This window comes from Triticum urartu, chromosome 5A (genome assembly GCF_056163025.1).
Source record: "Triticum urartu cultivar PI428250 chromosome 5A, HENAU_Tu73, whole genome shotgun sequence".
NCBI classification, from domain to species: domain Eukaryota; kingdom Viridiplantae; phylum Streptophyta; class Magnoliopsida; order Poales; family Poaceae; genus Triticum; species Triticum urartu.
The window spans coordinates 616277479-616296680 of NC_141877.1; the positions used below are offsets into that span (position 1 = coordinate 616277479).

At 41.4% G+C, this 19202-nt stretch overlaps 1 protein-coding gene and 1 non-coding gene across 2 annotated transcripts; one reads left to right on the forward strand and one right to left on the reverse strand.

Annotated features, from left to right (window-relative positions):
* Positions 1 to 4388: 4388 nt before the first annotated feature.
* Positions 4389 to 8300, forward strand: NUDT16 (nudix hydrolase homolog 16). The gene is made up of 4 exons (XM_048676356.2): positions 4389 to 4725; positions 5847 to 5958; positions 6562 to 6645; positions 7681 to 8300. Exons 1-4 carry the CDS (start codon positions 4655 to 4657, stop codon positions 7951 to 7953), a joined length of 540 nt encoding a protein of 179 aa, XP_048532313.1. The 5' UTR covers positions 4389 to 4654; the 3' UTR covers positions 7954 to 8300.
* An 801-nt stretch (positions 8301 to 9101) lies between these two features.
* On the reverse strand, positions 9102 to 9188 carry TRNAM-CAU (transfer RNA methionine (anticodon CAU)). Its single transcript is given in 2 exon segments — positions 9102 to 9137; positions 9151 to 9188. It is a non-coding gene; the product is annotated as a tRNA-Met (tRNA).
* Positions 9189 to 19202: the final 10014 nt, after the last annotated feature.

The window sequence follows — 19202 nt, forward strand, 5'->3', positions numbered from 1 at the left end:
GGGGCTTAAATAAATTTTCAAGATCAAAAGAAGAATCACCCCAATCATGATCATTGCAACAAGTAGTGGACATAGCAAAACTAGATCCCCAAGCTTAGGGTTTTGCATATTATTAGCACAATTGACGTTAATAGAATTTATAATAACATCATTGCAATCATGCTTTTTATTCAAAGATCTATCGTGAATCACTTCATAAAGCACTTCATCACAATTTTCAGATTCACGAATTTCAAGCAAAACCTCATAAAGATAATCTAGTGCACTCAACTCACTAGAAATTGGTTCATCATAATCGGATCTCTTAAAAAGATTAGCAAGAGGATGAGGATCCATATCAATAGATTTTTAGCAAGTGAAGATGCAAGCAAATAGAAGGCACATGGTAACACGAGCAAATAAAAGGACGAACGGAAGAGGGGCGAATAAAACGGCAAAGGTGAAGTGGGGGAGAGAAAAACGAGAGGCAAATGGCAAATAATGTAATGCGGGGGATAAGAGTTTGTGATGGGTACTTGGTATGTCTTGACTTGTGCGTAGACTCCCCCGCAACGGCGCCAGAAATCCTTCTTGCTACCTCTTGAGCACTGCGTTGGTTTTCCCTTGAAGAGGAAAGGGTGATGCAGCAAAGTAGCATAAGTATTCCCCTCAGCTTTTGAGAACCAAGGTATCAATCCAATAGGAGGCCACACGCAAGTCCCTCGTACCTACACAAACAAATAAGAACCTCGCAACCAACGCGATAAAGGGGTTGTCAATCCCTTCACGGTCATTACAAAGAGTGAGATCTCATAGAGATGATAAGATAATATTTTTGGTATTTTTATGATAAATAGTAAAAGTAAGGATTGCAAAATAAAAGATAATAGAAATAGCTCGTTAATGGAAGATTAATATAAATGAGAATAGACCCGGGGGCCATAGGTTTCACTAGTGGCTTCTCTCAAGATAGCATAAGTATTACGGTGGGTGAACAAATTACTGTCGAGCAATTGATAGAAAAGCGAATAATTATGAGAATATCTAGGCATGATCATGTATATAGGCATCACGTCCATGACAAGTAGACCGACTCCTGCCTACATCTACTACTATTACTCCACACATCGACCGCTATCCAGCATGCATCTAGAGTATTAAGTTCATAAGAACAGAGTAACGCATTAGGTAAGATGACATGATGTAGAGGGATAAACTCAAGCAATATGATATAAACCCCATCTTTTTATCCTCGATGGCAACAATACAATACGGCTCGTTTCCCCTTCTGTCACTGGGATCGAGCACCCAAGATTGAACCCAAAGCTAAGCACTTCTCCCATTGCAAGAAAGATCAATCTAGTAGGCCAAACCAAACTGATAATTCGAAGAGACTTGCAAAGATAACCAATCATACATAAAAGATTTCAGAGAATAATCAAATATTGTTCATAGAAAGACTTGATCATAAACCCACAATTCATCGGATCTCGACAAACGCACCGCAAAAAGAGTTACATCGAATAGATCTCCAACAAGATCGAGGAGAACTTTGTATTGAGATCCAAAGAGAGAGAAGAAGCCATCTAGCTAATAACTATGGACCCGAAGGTCTAAAGTAAACTACCCACACATCATCGGAGGGGCCATGGAGTTGATGTAGAGGCCCTCCGTGATCGATGCCCCCTCCGGCGGAGCTCCGGAAAAGGCCCCAAGATGGGATCTCTTGGGTACAGAAGGTTGTGGCGGTGGAAATAGGGTTTCGTGGTGCTCCTGGATGTTTTCAGGGTATATGAGTATATATAGGAGGAAGAAGTAGGTCGGTTGAGCCACGAGGGAGGGCGCGCCCAGGGGGGTAGGCGCGCCCCTGCCTCGTGGACTCCTCGTTGATTTCTTGACGTCCACTCCAAGTCCTATGGATCACGTTTGTTCCAAAAATAACTCTCCCGAAGTTTTCATTCCATTTGGATTTCGTTTGATATTCCTTTTCTGCGAAACACTGAAATAGGCAAAAAAAACAACATTTTGTACTGGGCCTTGGGTTAATAGGTTAGTCTAAAAAATAATATAAAAGTGTATAATAAAGCCCATTAAACATCCAAAACAGAATATATAATAGCATGGAACAATAAAAATAATTATAGATATGTTACGTATCATAGGCCGAATCCTACTTGGGGTCTCCCCTTGGCCGCGCCCTCTGCCGGAGGGGGAAGGAAAGAGGAGAGAGAGGAGGGAAGGAAGGGGGAGGCCGAATTCCCCCCCTTTCCTTTCACTTCCCCTCTTTCCTTCTCCTCCTGGTTCGACCCATATGGGGGGTGCACCAACCCCTTTGTGGCTGGTGTGTTTCTCTTCTTGGCCCATAAGGCCCATATCTTTTGTCGGGGGTGCCAAAAACCCCTTCCGGTGACCCGATATGTACCTGGTACCCTCCGGAACACTTCCGGTGTTCGAATACCATTGTCCTATATATCAATCTTTACCTCTCGACCATTTCGAGACTCCTCTTCATGTCCGTGATCTCATCCAGGACTCCGAAGAACATTCGGTCACCAAATTACATAACTCATATAATACTATATCGTCATTGAACGTTAAGCATGCGGACCCTACGGGTTCGAGACTATGTAGACATGACCTAGACACCTCTCCGATCAATATCCAATAGCGGAACCTGGATGCCCATATTGGCTCCTACATATTCTACGAAGATCTTTATCGGTCGAACCGTTATGACAACATACGTAATTCCCTTTGTCCATCAGTATGTTACTTGCCCGAGATTCGATCGTCGGTATCTTCATACCTAGTTCAATCTCGTTGTTGGCAAGTCTCTTTACTCGTTCCGTAATACATCACCTCGTGACTAACTCCTTAGTCGTTTGCTTGCAAGCTTATGATGTGTATTACCGAGATGGCCCAGAGATACCTCTCCGATACTTGAAGTGACAAATCCTAATCTTGATCTATGCCAACTCAACAAACACCTTTGGAGATACCTGTAGAGCATCTTTATAATCACCCAGTTATGTTGTGATGTTTGATAGCACACAAGGCATTCCTCCGATATCCGGGAATTGCATAATCTCATAGTCGAAGAAATATGTATTTGACATGAAGAAAGTAATAGAAATAAAACTGAACGGTCACTATGCTAAGCTAACGGATAGGTCTTGTCCATCACATTATTCTCTTAATGATGTGATCCCGTTATCAAATGACAACTCATGTCCATGGTTAGAAAACCTTAACCATCTTTGATCAACAAGCTAGTCTAGTAGAGTCTTACTAGGTACACGGTGTTTGTTTATATATTCACACATGTATTAAGGTTTTCGGTCAATACAATTCTAGCATGAATAATAATCCTTTCCATGAATAAGGAAATATAAAATAACAACTTTATTATTGCCTCTAGGGCATATTTCCTTCAATAGTATCATATACTAGTATCATATTGTACTTTATTTATTGCCATGCATGACACATAGTATCATAGAATTTATTATGATATTGTATCACAATATGATACTCACCCATCTCTTTCTTCGTTTAATACTATGCCACCTCATCAAAATTGCTTAGATGGCATGCATGATACTAACTATGATACTCCCATTACGATCAGTCTAAGTACAAACTTCCCAATTTCTTTCCTCGCGAGAGGATGCGTGCCCATTAATCCTGTTAAGAAGGCATACACTAAATAGATAACTATCTAAAAGTTGGTAAGTAGCAGGGAAATTCCTGAAATTATGAACTATGACACTTCCGTGCACCCAGTTGATAAACCTGACTCTGCCACTACCGGGCCAACCTTTTGAAGCATAGACCATAGCGTCCGACCTATTTTTTCTTTCCATTCGACCCAACATGGTATCGGTTCCATTATCAAGGGATAGCATAACAGAAAAATAAAAAATGTGTCCGACCCTATTTGCATAACAACAACAGATAAACCCCTAATTTACTCATGTGCCCCCTCATTGATGGTAAATAGAAAAGAAAAACAAGTGTACACCATTCATGCCGACCAAAACAAAACATGCAAGACAAGTTATGCTTTGATCGGCACATGCGACGCCGACTGTATAAGTAAGAACTTTCCAACTTCTTTCCTTATGCCGCCAGAGGATGAGCACCAAGACTAAGACTAAAGCAAAAAAAAAAATACAAGGTCGGACAAAAAAGAATATAAAACCCAAATAATGCATCCAACTCCGGATATAATAAAACAAGCTAAAAGCTTTCCCTTTTGGAAAAGAGAAGAAAAAGGAGAAGAAACCCAAAACAATCTCAGCAGCCGGCCAAAAAGCCAGCACGACCCCCGTCGGCGTGCGCCCAACCCAAAACCAAAGCCGAGACGTCTCCCCCGAGCCGAGCGGCCCAGAAAAAGAAGCGACCAGCACGCCACAGTAAAAAAAAAAAGGAAAAGGAAACCGGGGGGCGCCTCGCCCTCACGGCAAGGAAATTTCCCACCTCCACCAATCTCCCAATCTCCTCCCCGCACAAATCTCTCCGCCTCCCCCTCCCCCCACCCCCTCCCCTCCCCCGCCGCATTGCTCCCCGCGCACCGCCGGACCCCACTCGCCCCACAGGCCGGCGAGACGGCGCGCAGGAAGGGCGGGCGGGCGGCGGCGGCGGCGGCGGAGGAGGAAGAGCCGGGCAGGGTAGCATGTGCGACCTCGTGGCCCGCACGGGTCGCCACCAGCAGCGCTACGAAGACGGCCGACGGCTCGTCGCCGGGTATGGATTGGGTCCGCCTTCCCTAATCGTTGCTCGTCCTGAATCCTGATGCTTTTAGTGTCCTATACATCCGATTAGATTGGGGCGAGGGCTGCGCACGTGCGTTCATTGCCCTCCTGACCTAGATTCCTATCCCCCCGTATGAGATGCTTGCATTGGTTTGATGTGTATGGACGTTTTGGACGCTAGAGTTTGCGCCGTCGTGGCGCGGCCTGCCCATCCGGTGCTGGTTTGCTGCTCGTGGTCGGCCTGCCATCAAGGGCTGGTTGGTTTGCTGCTTGTGTGAGCTCTGAATTTGTTTCTGTAAGCATGGTATATTAGTTGTAGTATCTGATGATAGCGACAAATATCACCGTTTGTTTGCTTCGCTTGTGGATACATTTTGTTTGTGCCGCTGGTCACAGGCGGTTACAACACACAAACCACTCTTCATAATCCGCGTGTTTGCCCCTGATAGGTGCCCCTCTTTGAGTTTGCTCCTAGTTCAGTGTCGATTTGGTAAGTTAGGGTGGACCTCTGATGTTGTTGATGGCAAGTTTTGATGACTTTACATTGCAAATTTCTGATGCACATGCCTTTCAACTCATTATGCGAAGTTTGTAAGGAATACCAGCAATAACTGGCATCTGAAATATGAAGTTTTATCATTTTTTGGCAATACTACTTGGATGTAGACCGCGTTTAGATATTCCGACCATTGACTCCTTTAGGCTTAAATTCTCCCTTTTATCATCCATACAGTATGTATATTTCTGATGGTTGAGATGCAGGTCAGTAAACTGCATCTACAATGTTTGGTAGTTTGATAAAGCTGGCAGGAAAGCACCTTCCATGAATATGACTGAACTTCTACAGTTCTACTGCCCATGTAGCTCAAATATCATTTTTCTTTTACTTGTAAATGTGCAGCTGTGAGGCACTGTCACATAATTTACACCTTAACACATCGCTGCACATTTCAATGAATATTTCTTTTGGTGATTCCTGAGATGAGACATTGTTCCTCTTTAAGCATGATTTGATAAGAGTCTTTGTAAACTTTGGGGATTAACATTCACATTTTGATGCTTTTGCATAGTGGATACTTTATGTTTTTGTCTGAATAAGTTCATTGTTTGCAGGTGCATACCATTCAGGTATAGAGCTGATGAAACTTCTGGTGATGAACAGAAAAAAGTTGTTGAAGTTCTCATGATAAACTCCCAAAGCGGACCAGGTTTATTATTCCCCAAGGTACTTATTCTTTGAATTGTCATACCAAGTTGTTTTGGAACATTGCGCTGCCGGCAACACAGATTGGTATCCCAGTTAGCTCCAACGTGTTCCTTTTCCTGGCATTTATATATTTATGAATCCTCTGAGACAAATTGAGATGCACGCAGGAATAGTGTGTATGGTTGATGCATAAATCACCCCTACCTAAATTTTGGAGAGCCCAAGTTTGGCCAAGGATTAAAGGGAATGGCCAAATGACCATGGTCATGCAACAAAGTTGTCAATCATCCAAAGAAAGCCCAATAGTTTGGTGCTACCTAATTAGTCAAGGCTGATTGGGGCACAAACGAAATACACCCGAACATTAACATACATGTGCTTACTTATTTAACCTTGTTGTCTTGTAATGAATTTCTCTGCAAGTTTATGTTACGTACTCTTATTGTTTCAACTTATTTTACAGTAGGAAGTCCGATCAGAATACATATTCACCTAGTTTTCAGATAGCATATATAGTGTTTTTTTTTCTTTCATTGTGTGTCAGTGTATTGTAGTTTTTTTGTGCAAATGTTACCATACTAGCATGTAGAGTTTTTGTTATTTTACTGCTTCCTATCGCAGGGAGGATGGGAGAACGATGAAACGGTTGAACAAGCAGCTGCTCGAGAAGCTATAGAAGAAGCTGGAGTTCGAGGAGATATAGTGGTAAGATGCCTGTAAAAGATGGTATTTTCATGTCAGTTTTTTATTTTTGTTTGCTACAAGCTGAGACATATTTACCAGTATGTTTCCTTAACTTGCTAGACATAGTATATAATTTTTTGTCTGACTGCACTAAACTGCCAGTGTAGACTAATCAGTCTGCTCATGAGCTTTTGAGGTCATGTGCTTTTTTATAATCCCCTCTGTAATGAGTCATTGTAGATAGTGCATCCAGTTGTGATATGAAGTTATTAACGCTAGTTATCTAACTGCTTTAGGACCTGAAAGCTATCCCGTTCCAACAGTGGAATGGTTTATATGCTTTTCCCCCTCAAAACCCATCAAATTTCATGTATTGGTGAATTTTTTCTTGGTTTGCACTATACTAAACCAGAGCATATCTGAGCCGTCTCAACTTTTTCCTGCTGCATTATTGTGTACCGTACTCACAGACAACTCACATATAGTAATATCGTATGATACATTTGCAACTACAGTACAGTTGAAAAATCACCAGCTCTTTGTAAATTAACATACTGGCTAATGTGCAGTGTGCAGCTCTATTTATGTAACTAGTTTATATATTAATAAATGCAAGCAGGGCATACTTCAGTAGTTCACACTTTGCTCGAAAGAACCATTTTATTACATTTCAGATGTCTGTGTGCGTGTGCGTGTGTGGGGGTAGGGACTCGCTTCAGCTGCCCCAACTTTGTACTCATTTGACCAGCATCAGTGAAGAATCTGAAGGTTGTAATTAACATAAACTGTAGGTTTCTAGTTCCTGTGACAAACTGACGATTTCTACTTGTGCCATGGAATATTCATAAGGGTTAGAACCTTTTCTGGAAGAGTATGTGTCATCACCGGAGATGATATTAAACCTGTTTCCAACTTACCGTGTGTGTTCCATTCTAACTTGCAAGATCATTCATGAACTATCTACTGAAGGAGTACTTGTTTAGTTCACTTGGTATAGTAATCAGCATGCCTTCCCATTGTACTTGGGCTTATATATACAGTTTTTTTCTGCATCAGCAATTTCTAGGTTTCTATGATTTCAAGAGCAAGACGCATCAGGACGCGTGCTGCCCCGAGGGCATGTGCAGAGCGGCAGTGTTTGCGCTGCACGTGAAGGAAGAGCTGGCCTCATGGCCCGAGCAGAGCACCCGCCGGAGGACCTGGCTGACGGTCCCCGAAGCCACATCACAATGTCGATACCAGTGGATGCAAGAGGCCTTGCTGACGGGCTTCTCCGAGTGGCATGATAACTGGAGCAAAGGGGGCAGTGCAGGTGGCGACCCAATCTAAACGCAAGAAGGCGTCGTCGTCTGTCGTCTCTCACTTTCCTTTGCCTTCTCCTCTGTTCTCCTCTCTAGGCCCCAACCTTGCACACAAATTGCAATAATACAGTGTGGTGCTTTTACTTGATGATGCCTAGTAGGTCATTGACCCTTGGTTCCTGGGATTGAAGTCTTAGCGTAGTGGTATATCTCATCGAAGACGAGAATTATCACAAATTTTAAGTGTCCGATTCTCGCAGCGTCATATTATTTCTCAAATTTCAGCTTGATTTTGATTTCTTGCTCCTGATTCTGGGGATGCATACCGCAATGTATTTACCAGACCTGAAATCGGAAAGTGTACTTGTTGACTCAGAGCGGCCGGTGCCTCTGGTTACCAAATTACAACTGTATTTTAAGAAGTAAAACGATTTAGCTGGAAGTATATAACACACTGGCTCATGAAGTAATGAGTAGTCTTATCTTTCTGAGAAGAGTAAATTTAATTCGAAACAACAAGAAAAAAAACATTGGGTCCCCGAAGCCACATCACAATGTCGATACCAGTGGATGCAAGAGGCCTTGCTGACGGGCTTCTCCGAGTGGCATGATAACTGGAGCAAAGGGGGCAGTGCAGGTGGCGACCCAATCTAAACGCAAGAAGGCGTCGTCGTCTGTCGTCTCTCACTTTCCTTTGCCTTCTCCTCTGTTCTCCTCTCTAGGCCCCAACCTTGCACACAAATTGCAATAATACAGTGTGGTGCTTTTACTTGATGATGCCTAGTAGGTCATTGACCCTTGGTTCCTGGGATTGAAGTCTTAGCGTAGTGGTATATCTCATCGAAGACGAGAATTATCACAAATTTTAAGTGTCCGATTCTCGCAGCGTCATATTATTTCTCAAATTTCAGCTTGATTTTGATTTCTTGCTCCTGATTCTGGGGATGCATACCGCAATGTATTTACCAGACCTGAAATCGGAAAGTGTACTTGTTGACTCAGAGCGGCCGGTGCCTCTGGTTACCAAATTACAACTGTATTTTAAGAAGTAAAACGATTTAGCTGGAAGTATATAACACACTGGCTCATGAAGTAATGAGTAGTCTTATCTTTCTGAGAAGAGTAAATTTAATTCGAAACAACAAGAAAAAAAACATTGATAGCAATTAAAAAATGTGGGGTGAGAGAGGCTCGAACTCTCGACCTCAGGATCACTCGCTTTAGCTATGAGACCTACGCGCTAGCCAACTGCGCCACCACCCCTCCGCTGTTGTGATAGATATTACAACCTTTGTATTTATTACTAGCGTAATGTGATCTGTAGACTATTTTCAACCTAAAACTCGCATCAAATTTTTTTTTTGCGGGGAGGCGTCTAGTTTTTTTAATCAATCTGATTTGTATCGGGTCAAGAGATCATACAGTATACAGGGATATAATAGCCTAACTGAACATAAAAATGAACCTAAACATAGAGGAGATTATCACCGAGCTACGTCATAGCGAACACGTCATCGTTTCACCACCATAGCTCTCACCAAACTCAAGACAATGGGTGTTCATATTTCCCTATTAATCACAATTTTACCAGAGTTTTTTTACTTTATCTGAAGCACGTATGTGTATTATACATAAGTAGTCAACCATCTTGCATACATAATGGGTGTACATTTGTACACCCAAGTACTCATGTGGCTCCGACCATGTCAGTGATGATGGACATCATTGAGAAATTCAGCCCCTGAAGTACATGCGACGACCTGTAGCTCACCAAACATTGTTAAATTAATCATTGCGATATAGTAGGCTCTCTCTTATGGCGGAGATTGACGATCGTGCCTGCATATCGGTAGGGGCAGTGTCCATATTTAGGAAGGCAACCACGCCAAAAGTAAGAGGCTATTGAAGAAGACGATGTTATCATCGTTAAATTCAGACCCTAAAGATCATGCAATGACCTGTAGTTGACCAAAACCTCGCTGAATCGCCGCAATAGTAGGCCATCGCTTAAGACGGAGATTGACAACCACACCCAACATATCGGCAAGGGCATCAGTCATATCTGGGCAGGCAATGGAGCTAAAAGAAAGGGGCTATTGGAGAAGACGATGTTGTCGTCGACAATGCCCATAGAGCCGCGTAGACACGCAACACAAATAACTAGGAGGACTTCTATTCGAGAGAACATTGCGACCATTGTCAGAGTGATGCCACCGCAACTTCAAAACCAAACAAAACGATTTCACTACACAACGGATGAGAGACGCGTATCCTCCCTCTCCTGCCTCATGCGACGGCTTGAGGCTGAGGGTATGAACTAGTGAGTACAGTAAAAACCATACGTGTACCAGGTGCAGAATTTTTTTTAAACATCAGTACAGGCACAAGCGCTCATATATGCGCGCATACACTCACCCTTATGAACGCACATACGCACACCCTACCCCTATGAGCACCTCTGAAAGACTGATCCGGCATATCATCTTGAACCCTGGTGGGCAGGGCCGGAGCAGAAAATCGAGCCAATGGGTTCATGACTGATTTATTGTGAAAATTTAGTATGACATAATTAAGTACACTGTCCAATTCCACACTACCATATAACGAGAGGCTAGCACCCAAATACAAATATAATAGCACTTATATTTTATACCTTGAAAACAAAACAGTATAACATTTGCAAAGAAAAACATCAAGACATACCAGTTGGATGATATTATAAAAATCTCTTGTTTACATATTGTGAATAGAGTAATTTCGAAAATAACTTCATAGCTTCAGGTGCAACTTCTCCTTCCCGAAAACATCGGCAAAATAGTCAAGTTACATTGAAAGTGTATAATACCATAAATCAAACGAAGCATGTACAATCACTCACATTACAGTGTTCTCCCTTTCGACCATTCCAGTCAATTAATTACCAATGTATCACTCACAACTTGCCCCTAGTTATGATCTGTGAAAAAGGCGGCAACACAAATAATAGATGGATCGTCTTAATATCAGTTCTCTGTATAGATGGATTTTTCTCTTTTCGAAATCTGTAAGAGTACTTACATCAACGATGTTTGATGCATTTTACCTGCATCTAACAGGTGGCCTTGAAGTGCCTACATCATAATCTGAATCTGGTGATTGGTTTCTATTTGAGAAATATTGCTCCACTGCCGAGATCAATCAAAGTTCAGGAAAAGTTAATTAGAAAATTAGGGCAAAGGCTAGGCTAAATAGAACATGCATGAGAAGAAGAATATGTGGTGATCTACTAGTATCTTGTATTTGTACTGCACGCTGACCTGCTGTTGCTTCCTTGGGGCTGGCTGGCGAAGACTAGGCGATGCGCCGTCGCCGCGATGGGCGAACAAGATGGGGAGAGGCGGAGTAGAGGGAAGACCCCGGTAAGTCTTGGCGAGCGAGAGTCGTCGATTCACAACACATCCGACCTGATGCGTTACGAGTCATCTAACGCACGCACGGGACAGTAGTAGCAGTTTACGTATGGGCCTTAGCTGGGCTACTCCCGTGAAGATTTCTGGACTAAAAGGCTTTAGCTTGTGAATTCCAAATTCCGATGGGTGCAGCCTCGATTTTTTAATGGGTTCACGCACACGATAACCTACATACGCGTACCTGGCAGCAGAAAATCGTTGGGTTCACTTGAACCCAACGCCACAACGCTGGCTCTGCCCCTGCTGGTGGGCTGGGAATACCACAGTCTCTCTAACCATCCAACCACAGATTGGTTCGCGCATCAGGTGCAGAGATTAAACTCAGAAAAAGGAAGAATTTTCTTCTTTCTAGATCAAGAAGAAGAAAAATGGGGAGTGATCTAAGTGAGAATTTTCTTCAGGTCTTTCTTTAGAGGCTTTTTCATTGGTGTCTTCTTTTCTTTAGAGGCCATGGTCCTTGTATATATTTTGAGGCCTTCTTTTCTCTTGGTCCACAGATTCAGCCCAGAAGGCCGATATTCTTTCTTCCCCTCTCTCACCCACCCTCTCCGTGGTACTACGAGAAAAGAAAAAAGCACCCGTCCCTCCAACGGCGCCGAAAGACGGCCGGGTTTCTTCCTTGCAGCGACCTGATCGCCATGATTCCATCACATATAATTATCACGTTGTAATCACGCATGATGATGGAGCTAAGCTAGCTAAGCTATATAATTCTGTAGTACTACTATAACATATTTTCCACACGTACGCATCCATATGCTGGTAAGTGCGCGTGCCGGCCGACGGTAAAACAGCTGGGTTTCAGTTCAGGCGCGTGGATGCATTCACCAGCCGATTCGTTATCTTCTCATCAAGTTGGCCACTTAATCGGCTGGGTAACTAGCTAGCTAGGCTGCCAAGATTTGGCTGCTAAGCTAGGCTAGAGGATTGAGTAGGTCGATCAACTGTTTTGCTTTGCTAGTTCAGTGGATGTGCTGCGGATGTTTTACTGTGTCCAAACGTCCAATCGATGCATTAGAAAGTGTGGTGACGTCGTGCTCGGCGGAAGGATAAACGTCGTACGTGTGTTTTTCACTTTGCACAGTCTCTTTCTTACACAATATAGTAGTATATATTAGTAGGATAGATAACGTAAAAAGAATGCAGGGATAACATAATAGTAGTAGTGATGATTCTCGACGCATCTCAACAAATGAACACGGTAATTTGTGTGTGTGTGTGTGTGTGTGTGTGTGTGTGTGAGAGAGAGAGAGAGAGAGAGAGAGAGAGAGAGGTTCATTGGAATTTCCCATGGGAAAACAAGCAAAATTTGAGCTCATCCAGATTTCTAGTCTAAATGGGGTCAAAGGGTGCACCATCAATATGATTTTGAACGTGAATCCTAGTTATGATTCAAAGGAAAGGATATGGAGAAGCAGCAATCCTTGATCAGATGGTTAGTAGGATGCTTGTACCCTCAGCCTACTAGGGATTGAACCCTAGGTTTGACGCCTTGGTATCTTATTAATGTGGATTTTTTTTCCATGAGAAGTTAACATCCCCTTCCCGTGACTCCAGTCTTTTAATAGAACATGTGCTTAATGCTTATTTAAAAATCATTCAAAAGGATGTAGGTTTCCAAAAGATTGCAAGTTCCAAACACTCACAAGCAAAAACATGTATTCCGAAGAAGCCCTAAATTCAGGATCTGTTCTCATTCCATTTTAGCGGAGCAGGGTTCTCGTCGTTCTACACATGAGTAAGATAATGTGGTTCATTCTACTCATGCCATAAAAAATACACAGGACATATTCTTTGAGATACAAAACTATATACATAGAATACATCTCACTTTGAGTGGATTTCGCTAGCTAATATACCCATCTATCTTCTCATCGAGAGACTCTTCGCCGCTTTATATTCTCTGACCTTCGTAGGAAGCTTCATGTTGAGATATGTTATGGCGAAAGGATGCCACCTCTTCGGATATATTCCTTGGGCTCGGGGCAAATAACATCATATCTTTGGTTCAGATAGCACCTTAGGGACTCAGGGGTGTTCGGTTAGGCTTATTTTTGGATTGTAAGGTCGTAAGACAACAACCCAACCAAATACTTGGCGTATAAACATGCATTTGAAAAACACGATCACTTATTAGTTCATAGAAATAAAAGCGCCATTATAGGTTTATTACATTCATTTATGGAAATGTTCTGGACAAAAAATGACTAGAAAGTATGAGTTGTACAAATGTACAATCATGCTCATTCTTGTGTAAATCAACTGATGCATTTTGTAAGTGACAGGAACAAATTATTTTCCTCATAAAAATAAATTATTTCTTCTTTATTAAATTATGGTTGCATGGATCCACTTGATAACATTTTCGTAAAGTTATCCAACCAAATATGTCATATAACATTAAACTGCTTTGCTAAATCATTGAATCATTAAACAAATTATCTTTGTCATTCAAATAAAGCTAAATCAATAAACATGAGGCTACTACCATTAAATCTTTTTTGCAGCACTTTAAAACACATGACATGAAAAGCATAGAGTATATAAAAGAGAAATAATATTATCTAGAAAGATATGCCATGTATTTTTTTACTATTCTAGACAATTTCCATTAAATTAAATTAGTTAAAAGATAATGTCATGTAAACATTATCCCAATACACTTACTTTTATTTCAGGATCAGTAAAATAGAACTAGATCGATTTACTATCCTGAAATCAGTACATAAATGGACTCTGAGAACCCCCAGTTGTATTCAAGAATCAAGACAACATCCTTTTCGCCATAGAGAACCGACACTTCCTTTTTCTTTATGCTAGAGACAAGAAAGCACCACTAACTATAATACACACATTTAAATGTACAAGTACATTTGTGCAATTCCATAGATATTCCGCCCGGTTCAATCAAAGTCCCTTCTTTCATTTCTCAAGCTTATGATAAGATATATTCCATGACCGCTTGACCATCGCCGCAGCAGATACTACACGCAATCAGGGTTTTCAAAGCCACAATTTCCACTTTTTAGGTTTTGGCCTAGCCTTTGATCGAATGCCGGACCACTACAAGCGGGTGGGTATCGTGGAATTGGATTCCTCTACCCAACGTGAATTCATGTTGTGCATCTTGAATTTCTTTTCTTCGAAGAAAATGGCAATAGTATGGCTCGTTCTACGGGAAAAAAATCCCCCAGTTATAGGCGCCAAGTTGTAAAAAGGAACCGTCCGGAAGTTGTCGTACACACAATATGTCAACTATTCTTCTACGAAGAAAAATTCCACGGTAAAAAAGCGCCAAGTTGTAAAAAGGAACCGCCCTACAGTTGTCGTATACAGGATACATCAAGTGATCTCAATTCGAAGACACCCAATCAACGTACTCCTCATTCTTTTTCTCTTGTGCGGGAACATCATCTTCAAGTTAACATGGGAAGATATATGCACATACGCCGTGTATTCTTGACTGATGCAAACATACAGAGGATCCCTATTCCTCCTTGCACCGAAAGAAAGAAGCAAGGGAATTATGGGTTTTAGTCAAGGCCAGAATCTGATGCATGGGAACCCCAAGCTCGGAGACTACTGGATGTTACTTAACATTAACTTTCTTCCAAAGCTGCAAGAATCGTTTGAGAAAGAGACGGCGTGAGATACGACCGTGATGATTAAGATGTGTGCTGGTGGTTAGTAACATAATAGTATCGTAGTGATTATAGGCTAGAGTGTGGGCATGGCAAGCTCACGCCTGCAGCTGAAGTGATGGCATGAGTGGATGAACATGCGAGATGCCACCTTTTTCACATTTCTAGACTCAAACAAAACAAGAGGTTCCTTTCTCATTCAGTGGAAGAATTTGTACCTTCTGATCTTGTTTTGGAGTCGTTTCTATAGTGGAAGTTCTGAAATTCCATGCGCTAAATTGCCAGTTCAGCTGAACATTAATTATCAATTCCTTCCTAGTGTTAACCTGACCTATATATGACCTGAAATTGACATGGAACCCTCTTAGTTTAACTTTCACACCATATAAAGTTGGTCTTCATCTGTTCTTGAGGATTAGTTAACATATACTCGCTCCGTCCCAAAATGTAAGACGCTTTTTTGACACTATATAGTGTTAAAAACGTCTTACATTTTGGGGCAGAGGGAGTCTATATTATCATTAATTAATCACTGAGTAGTTATATTCGAGTGTGGAGTCTTTGCATGTATCACATTATTTCTGTTCCTTAGGCAAAAAGGTTAAAAGGTGCACCAAAAGGGATCACAAATTTGTCCCTGCCTCTTCGAAGCCTCAGAGGGCCATGACAGTTTAAATCTAAACTACCAAACCAATTGGTCCCACAAAAATCATCCTCGTCCAAGCAACCTAAAGGTGGGTAGTTTAAACTAGCTTTTCAAAACGGGAGGTTATTCCATTTTCCATATCTAACAGTCGGGGCAGCTCAACAATGTAACATTCTGCTCACTAGATAGCTAAGCTAATCACTTTCTATGATTCCTAATCGATCGTACTAAATATAGTTTTCGCAGCACTCATCTTATTTTACCTTTTATTGGTATTACATATGTGAAGATCACATCAAGGCTTGGCATGTCGGAAAACGATTGGTAACCGCAAAATTCTCCTTCTCCAAAAGACTAGAATTATAATAGTCGATGCTCCGTGCACGACCACAAAAAGGATGTACAATCACTTATGGCATTAATCTTTCGGCTCTAGAGCTAGAGTGACCAGTGGCGGAACCAGAAACTCACGCTGGTACAATGTAGGTAAAGTGGCCAGTTGGGCAATCTTGTTTTGTTTATCTGAAGAAAGAAAAGTTGAAGATAGCCACAAGTGGTGAATACTAAGAATCCTTTAATTCTAGTGTGATGATGGCTTTAGCAAAAGGTATTCCTTGGGTACCCTATGGGATCATCACAGGTGCAGCTGAATTTGGAGGAAACATCATTCCAATCTCCAACCATCAAAATGAGTATATATCATCCATCCGATGGGAAATCAATGAAATCAGACAATTCAAGTCGCTCCTAGGTGACATATTTTTCCCGATAAAGGGACCTTTCACACTTGACCTATGTGTATTTAGGATACACATATCCGATTCAACACACATGCACACATAGAAGCACATACGCAATAAGAGGAATAAAACCGAAGATACACCATCTAAGGAACTGGAGGGCCAAAGAGGAGAAAAATTAACACATATATATCTTACGAAAATAATTCAATTATTTTCAAGGCGAAAAAGGAGGCACGTTTTTTCTATCTCATTTTGTGTGCGTCAATTCTCTGGCCTGCTTTGGGATCGAATCAGGGGGCTAGCTGATGGAACTGGCTAGCTAGTAGCTAGGCACCAACATGCACTCGCACATAGTGTTCAGGCAGATCAATTCGGAATTCCTTTAAGATAATGCGTGATAAGAAAAGGCTATTCTTAGTAGCATAATGACCTGCAGGATCAGGATCAGCTCGACGTTTCATCACTTTGCATCGTCTGAACAATTGACGTGTTTGTCGTTACATAAGAAGCCGAGTATTCAGTTCCATTTTGCAATTTTTATTTTTAATTTAAAATTGTTAGAACACAATACAAACATCGACGTTCACATATATGCACGTACCATCATTCATATGAGCACACGCATGCACATCCTACCTCTATGAGTACCTCTGAGACACTGAGACGGCAACTATTTTTGCAACAAAAAACATTTAGTCTTAGTATTTGTGCAATTTAGAGTGGGGTCGATGTTCATAAGAAAATTTTAGGCGATGGAATTTAGTGAAACCATAATATATAACTATACTTTTGAAAAAGATTGAATGGAAAACTACGAGTTTTTTTCCTAAGCAGATAGAAATTCTCACGTCAACTGGAAATGGTACTCCCTTCGTCCAAGAATACAGTGCGTATTAGTTTTTTATGTCAACTTTTTTAAACTTTAACATAGTTCCTAGAAAATAATTAGCAAACATCTAGAACCATATCAATACCATTAAATTCTATCTTCATACGGTGTATATTTGGTATCATAGATATCGATAATTTTCTCGCTATACCCAGTCAAAGTTTGTGAAGCTTGTTTGCGAAAATCAATGTGAGCTTTATATATTCATGGGAAAATGTTGAAAGTAGGTGCATGGAAAATGTTAAAAGTAGGTGTATTGGATGCTGCCTAGGCTAGAGCGTGCTAAGCACAATGTGGACGTCGTTTCTTTCGTCTTTAGGTGAATCTACTATTGATGGTGTGGTGTGGGACGAGACAGGGCACGCCCTGTTTGCCTTCACAAGTGTCCAAGATGCATGTTCTGACGCGGAAGAAGTGGCGCCTCTTGCTTTTCTTGAGGGCCTTCGCAGGGTGGGAATTGTTGTTGCTGCACTGATGTTGCTAGAGATAGAAGGACTATTGATGTGTTAGGGCAACTACAACGAGGATCACCAAAAGGATGACATCAAATGTCCATGGACACGTCCGAATGTGTCCACGGACAAAAGGCGGGGCGCTGGCCATCCAACCGTACGTACTCATTAAATTCAGACAACGGGCTATGATTCACAGTGGGCCAGGCGGACCAAGAGAAGAAAGACGTGAGTGGGACATATGGACCGTGGGGAAATGTGGTCCAACTAATAATGGGTCAGACGGATGTCCGAACACTCCTAAACCTTCCCCAGTTTGGTGTCGGTTTGGGTGATTCCAAACATTTGGACTGTTCCAAACAAATCTGATGACTAAATTGTGTGGATCGTCCGGTCCAGACATTTGCGGGCGATTTGATGACCCACGTTTGAGTTGCCCTTAATCTCTTAATATGTAGGACCAGAACATACCTTATCATGGGTTTTCCTGTAGTTTTGATTGTAAACAAGTACGATAAAATATCAAACATTTTCCTCACAAGGAAAAATCAAAGAAAATGGTAATTAACATCATAAGTCTCATAAAAACAGCTGCATTTGTATAAAGGGGGAGTAGACTCAAGTTGCAAAAATAGTATTTATACTGTATGCCTAGCAAAGCAACTGCCCAACTCTTGCATGCATATAATTTCCTGCCTTTGCATATGAAGAAGTTGCACAGAAATTGCCATGGAAATGCAAAGCAATGGTACGGCTGATGTCACATGAGACAGTTGAAGCATAACATCACTAATTTGGTCATATTTGCACCGACATATGTCCTACCTAATAATTTATTGTTCTTTTTAGGAATATTTGTTTGCATTCATATATTCTAACTCGTTTTGTACCCACATATATAGCATAACTCTTTTCTGATAGGGTGCTCGAGAGATAAGGAATGGTTGACATTGTTTTTGCAAATGGCTCTAAAGAAGTAGGTTTAGTGGTGTGCATATGTGGGGTTGCCCTACTACTAATGTGTCCCTTGTGATGACCAACTTTCCTGGTAGGCACTCTTGGGCAAGTACAAACACAATGATGCATATTATTTTGTAAACAAGATACCAAGTTGGGAGTTGGATATGATTATATTCCAAGTGCATGCTTGTACTAACTACCCTATAGTATTACCTTAATTAAAGCTAGAGGTCCTTGAAGCTTTTGAACCATCCTAATTAAATAGATCCCAATATAAAACACACTCTGATTATCTAAAAACACCCTGATTAGCGATCGCCGTTGGACTTAGCTAGGCTATTACATGTGCATAAACAATACCAAAAGGATGAGACAAATGCTAGTGTCACCCTCAAATAGAAAACAAAAAGGATCAGCATAGGGAATTCCTTTGACCGTTGCTTTATACCAATGCTAGCTGGGACCATGCATGCAAGAAGTGGAGGATGTCTTATTTA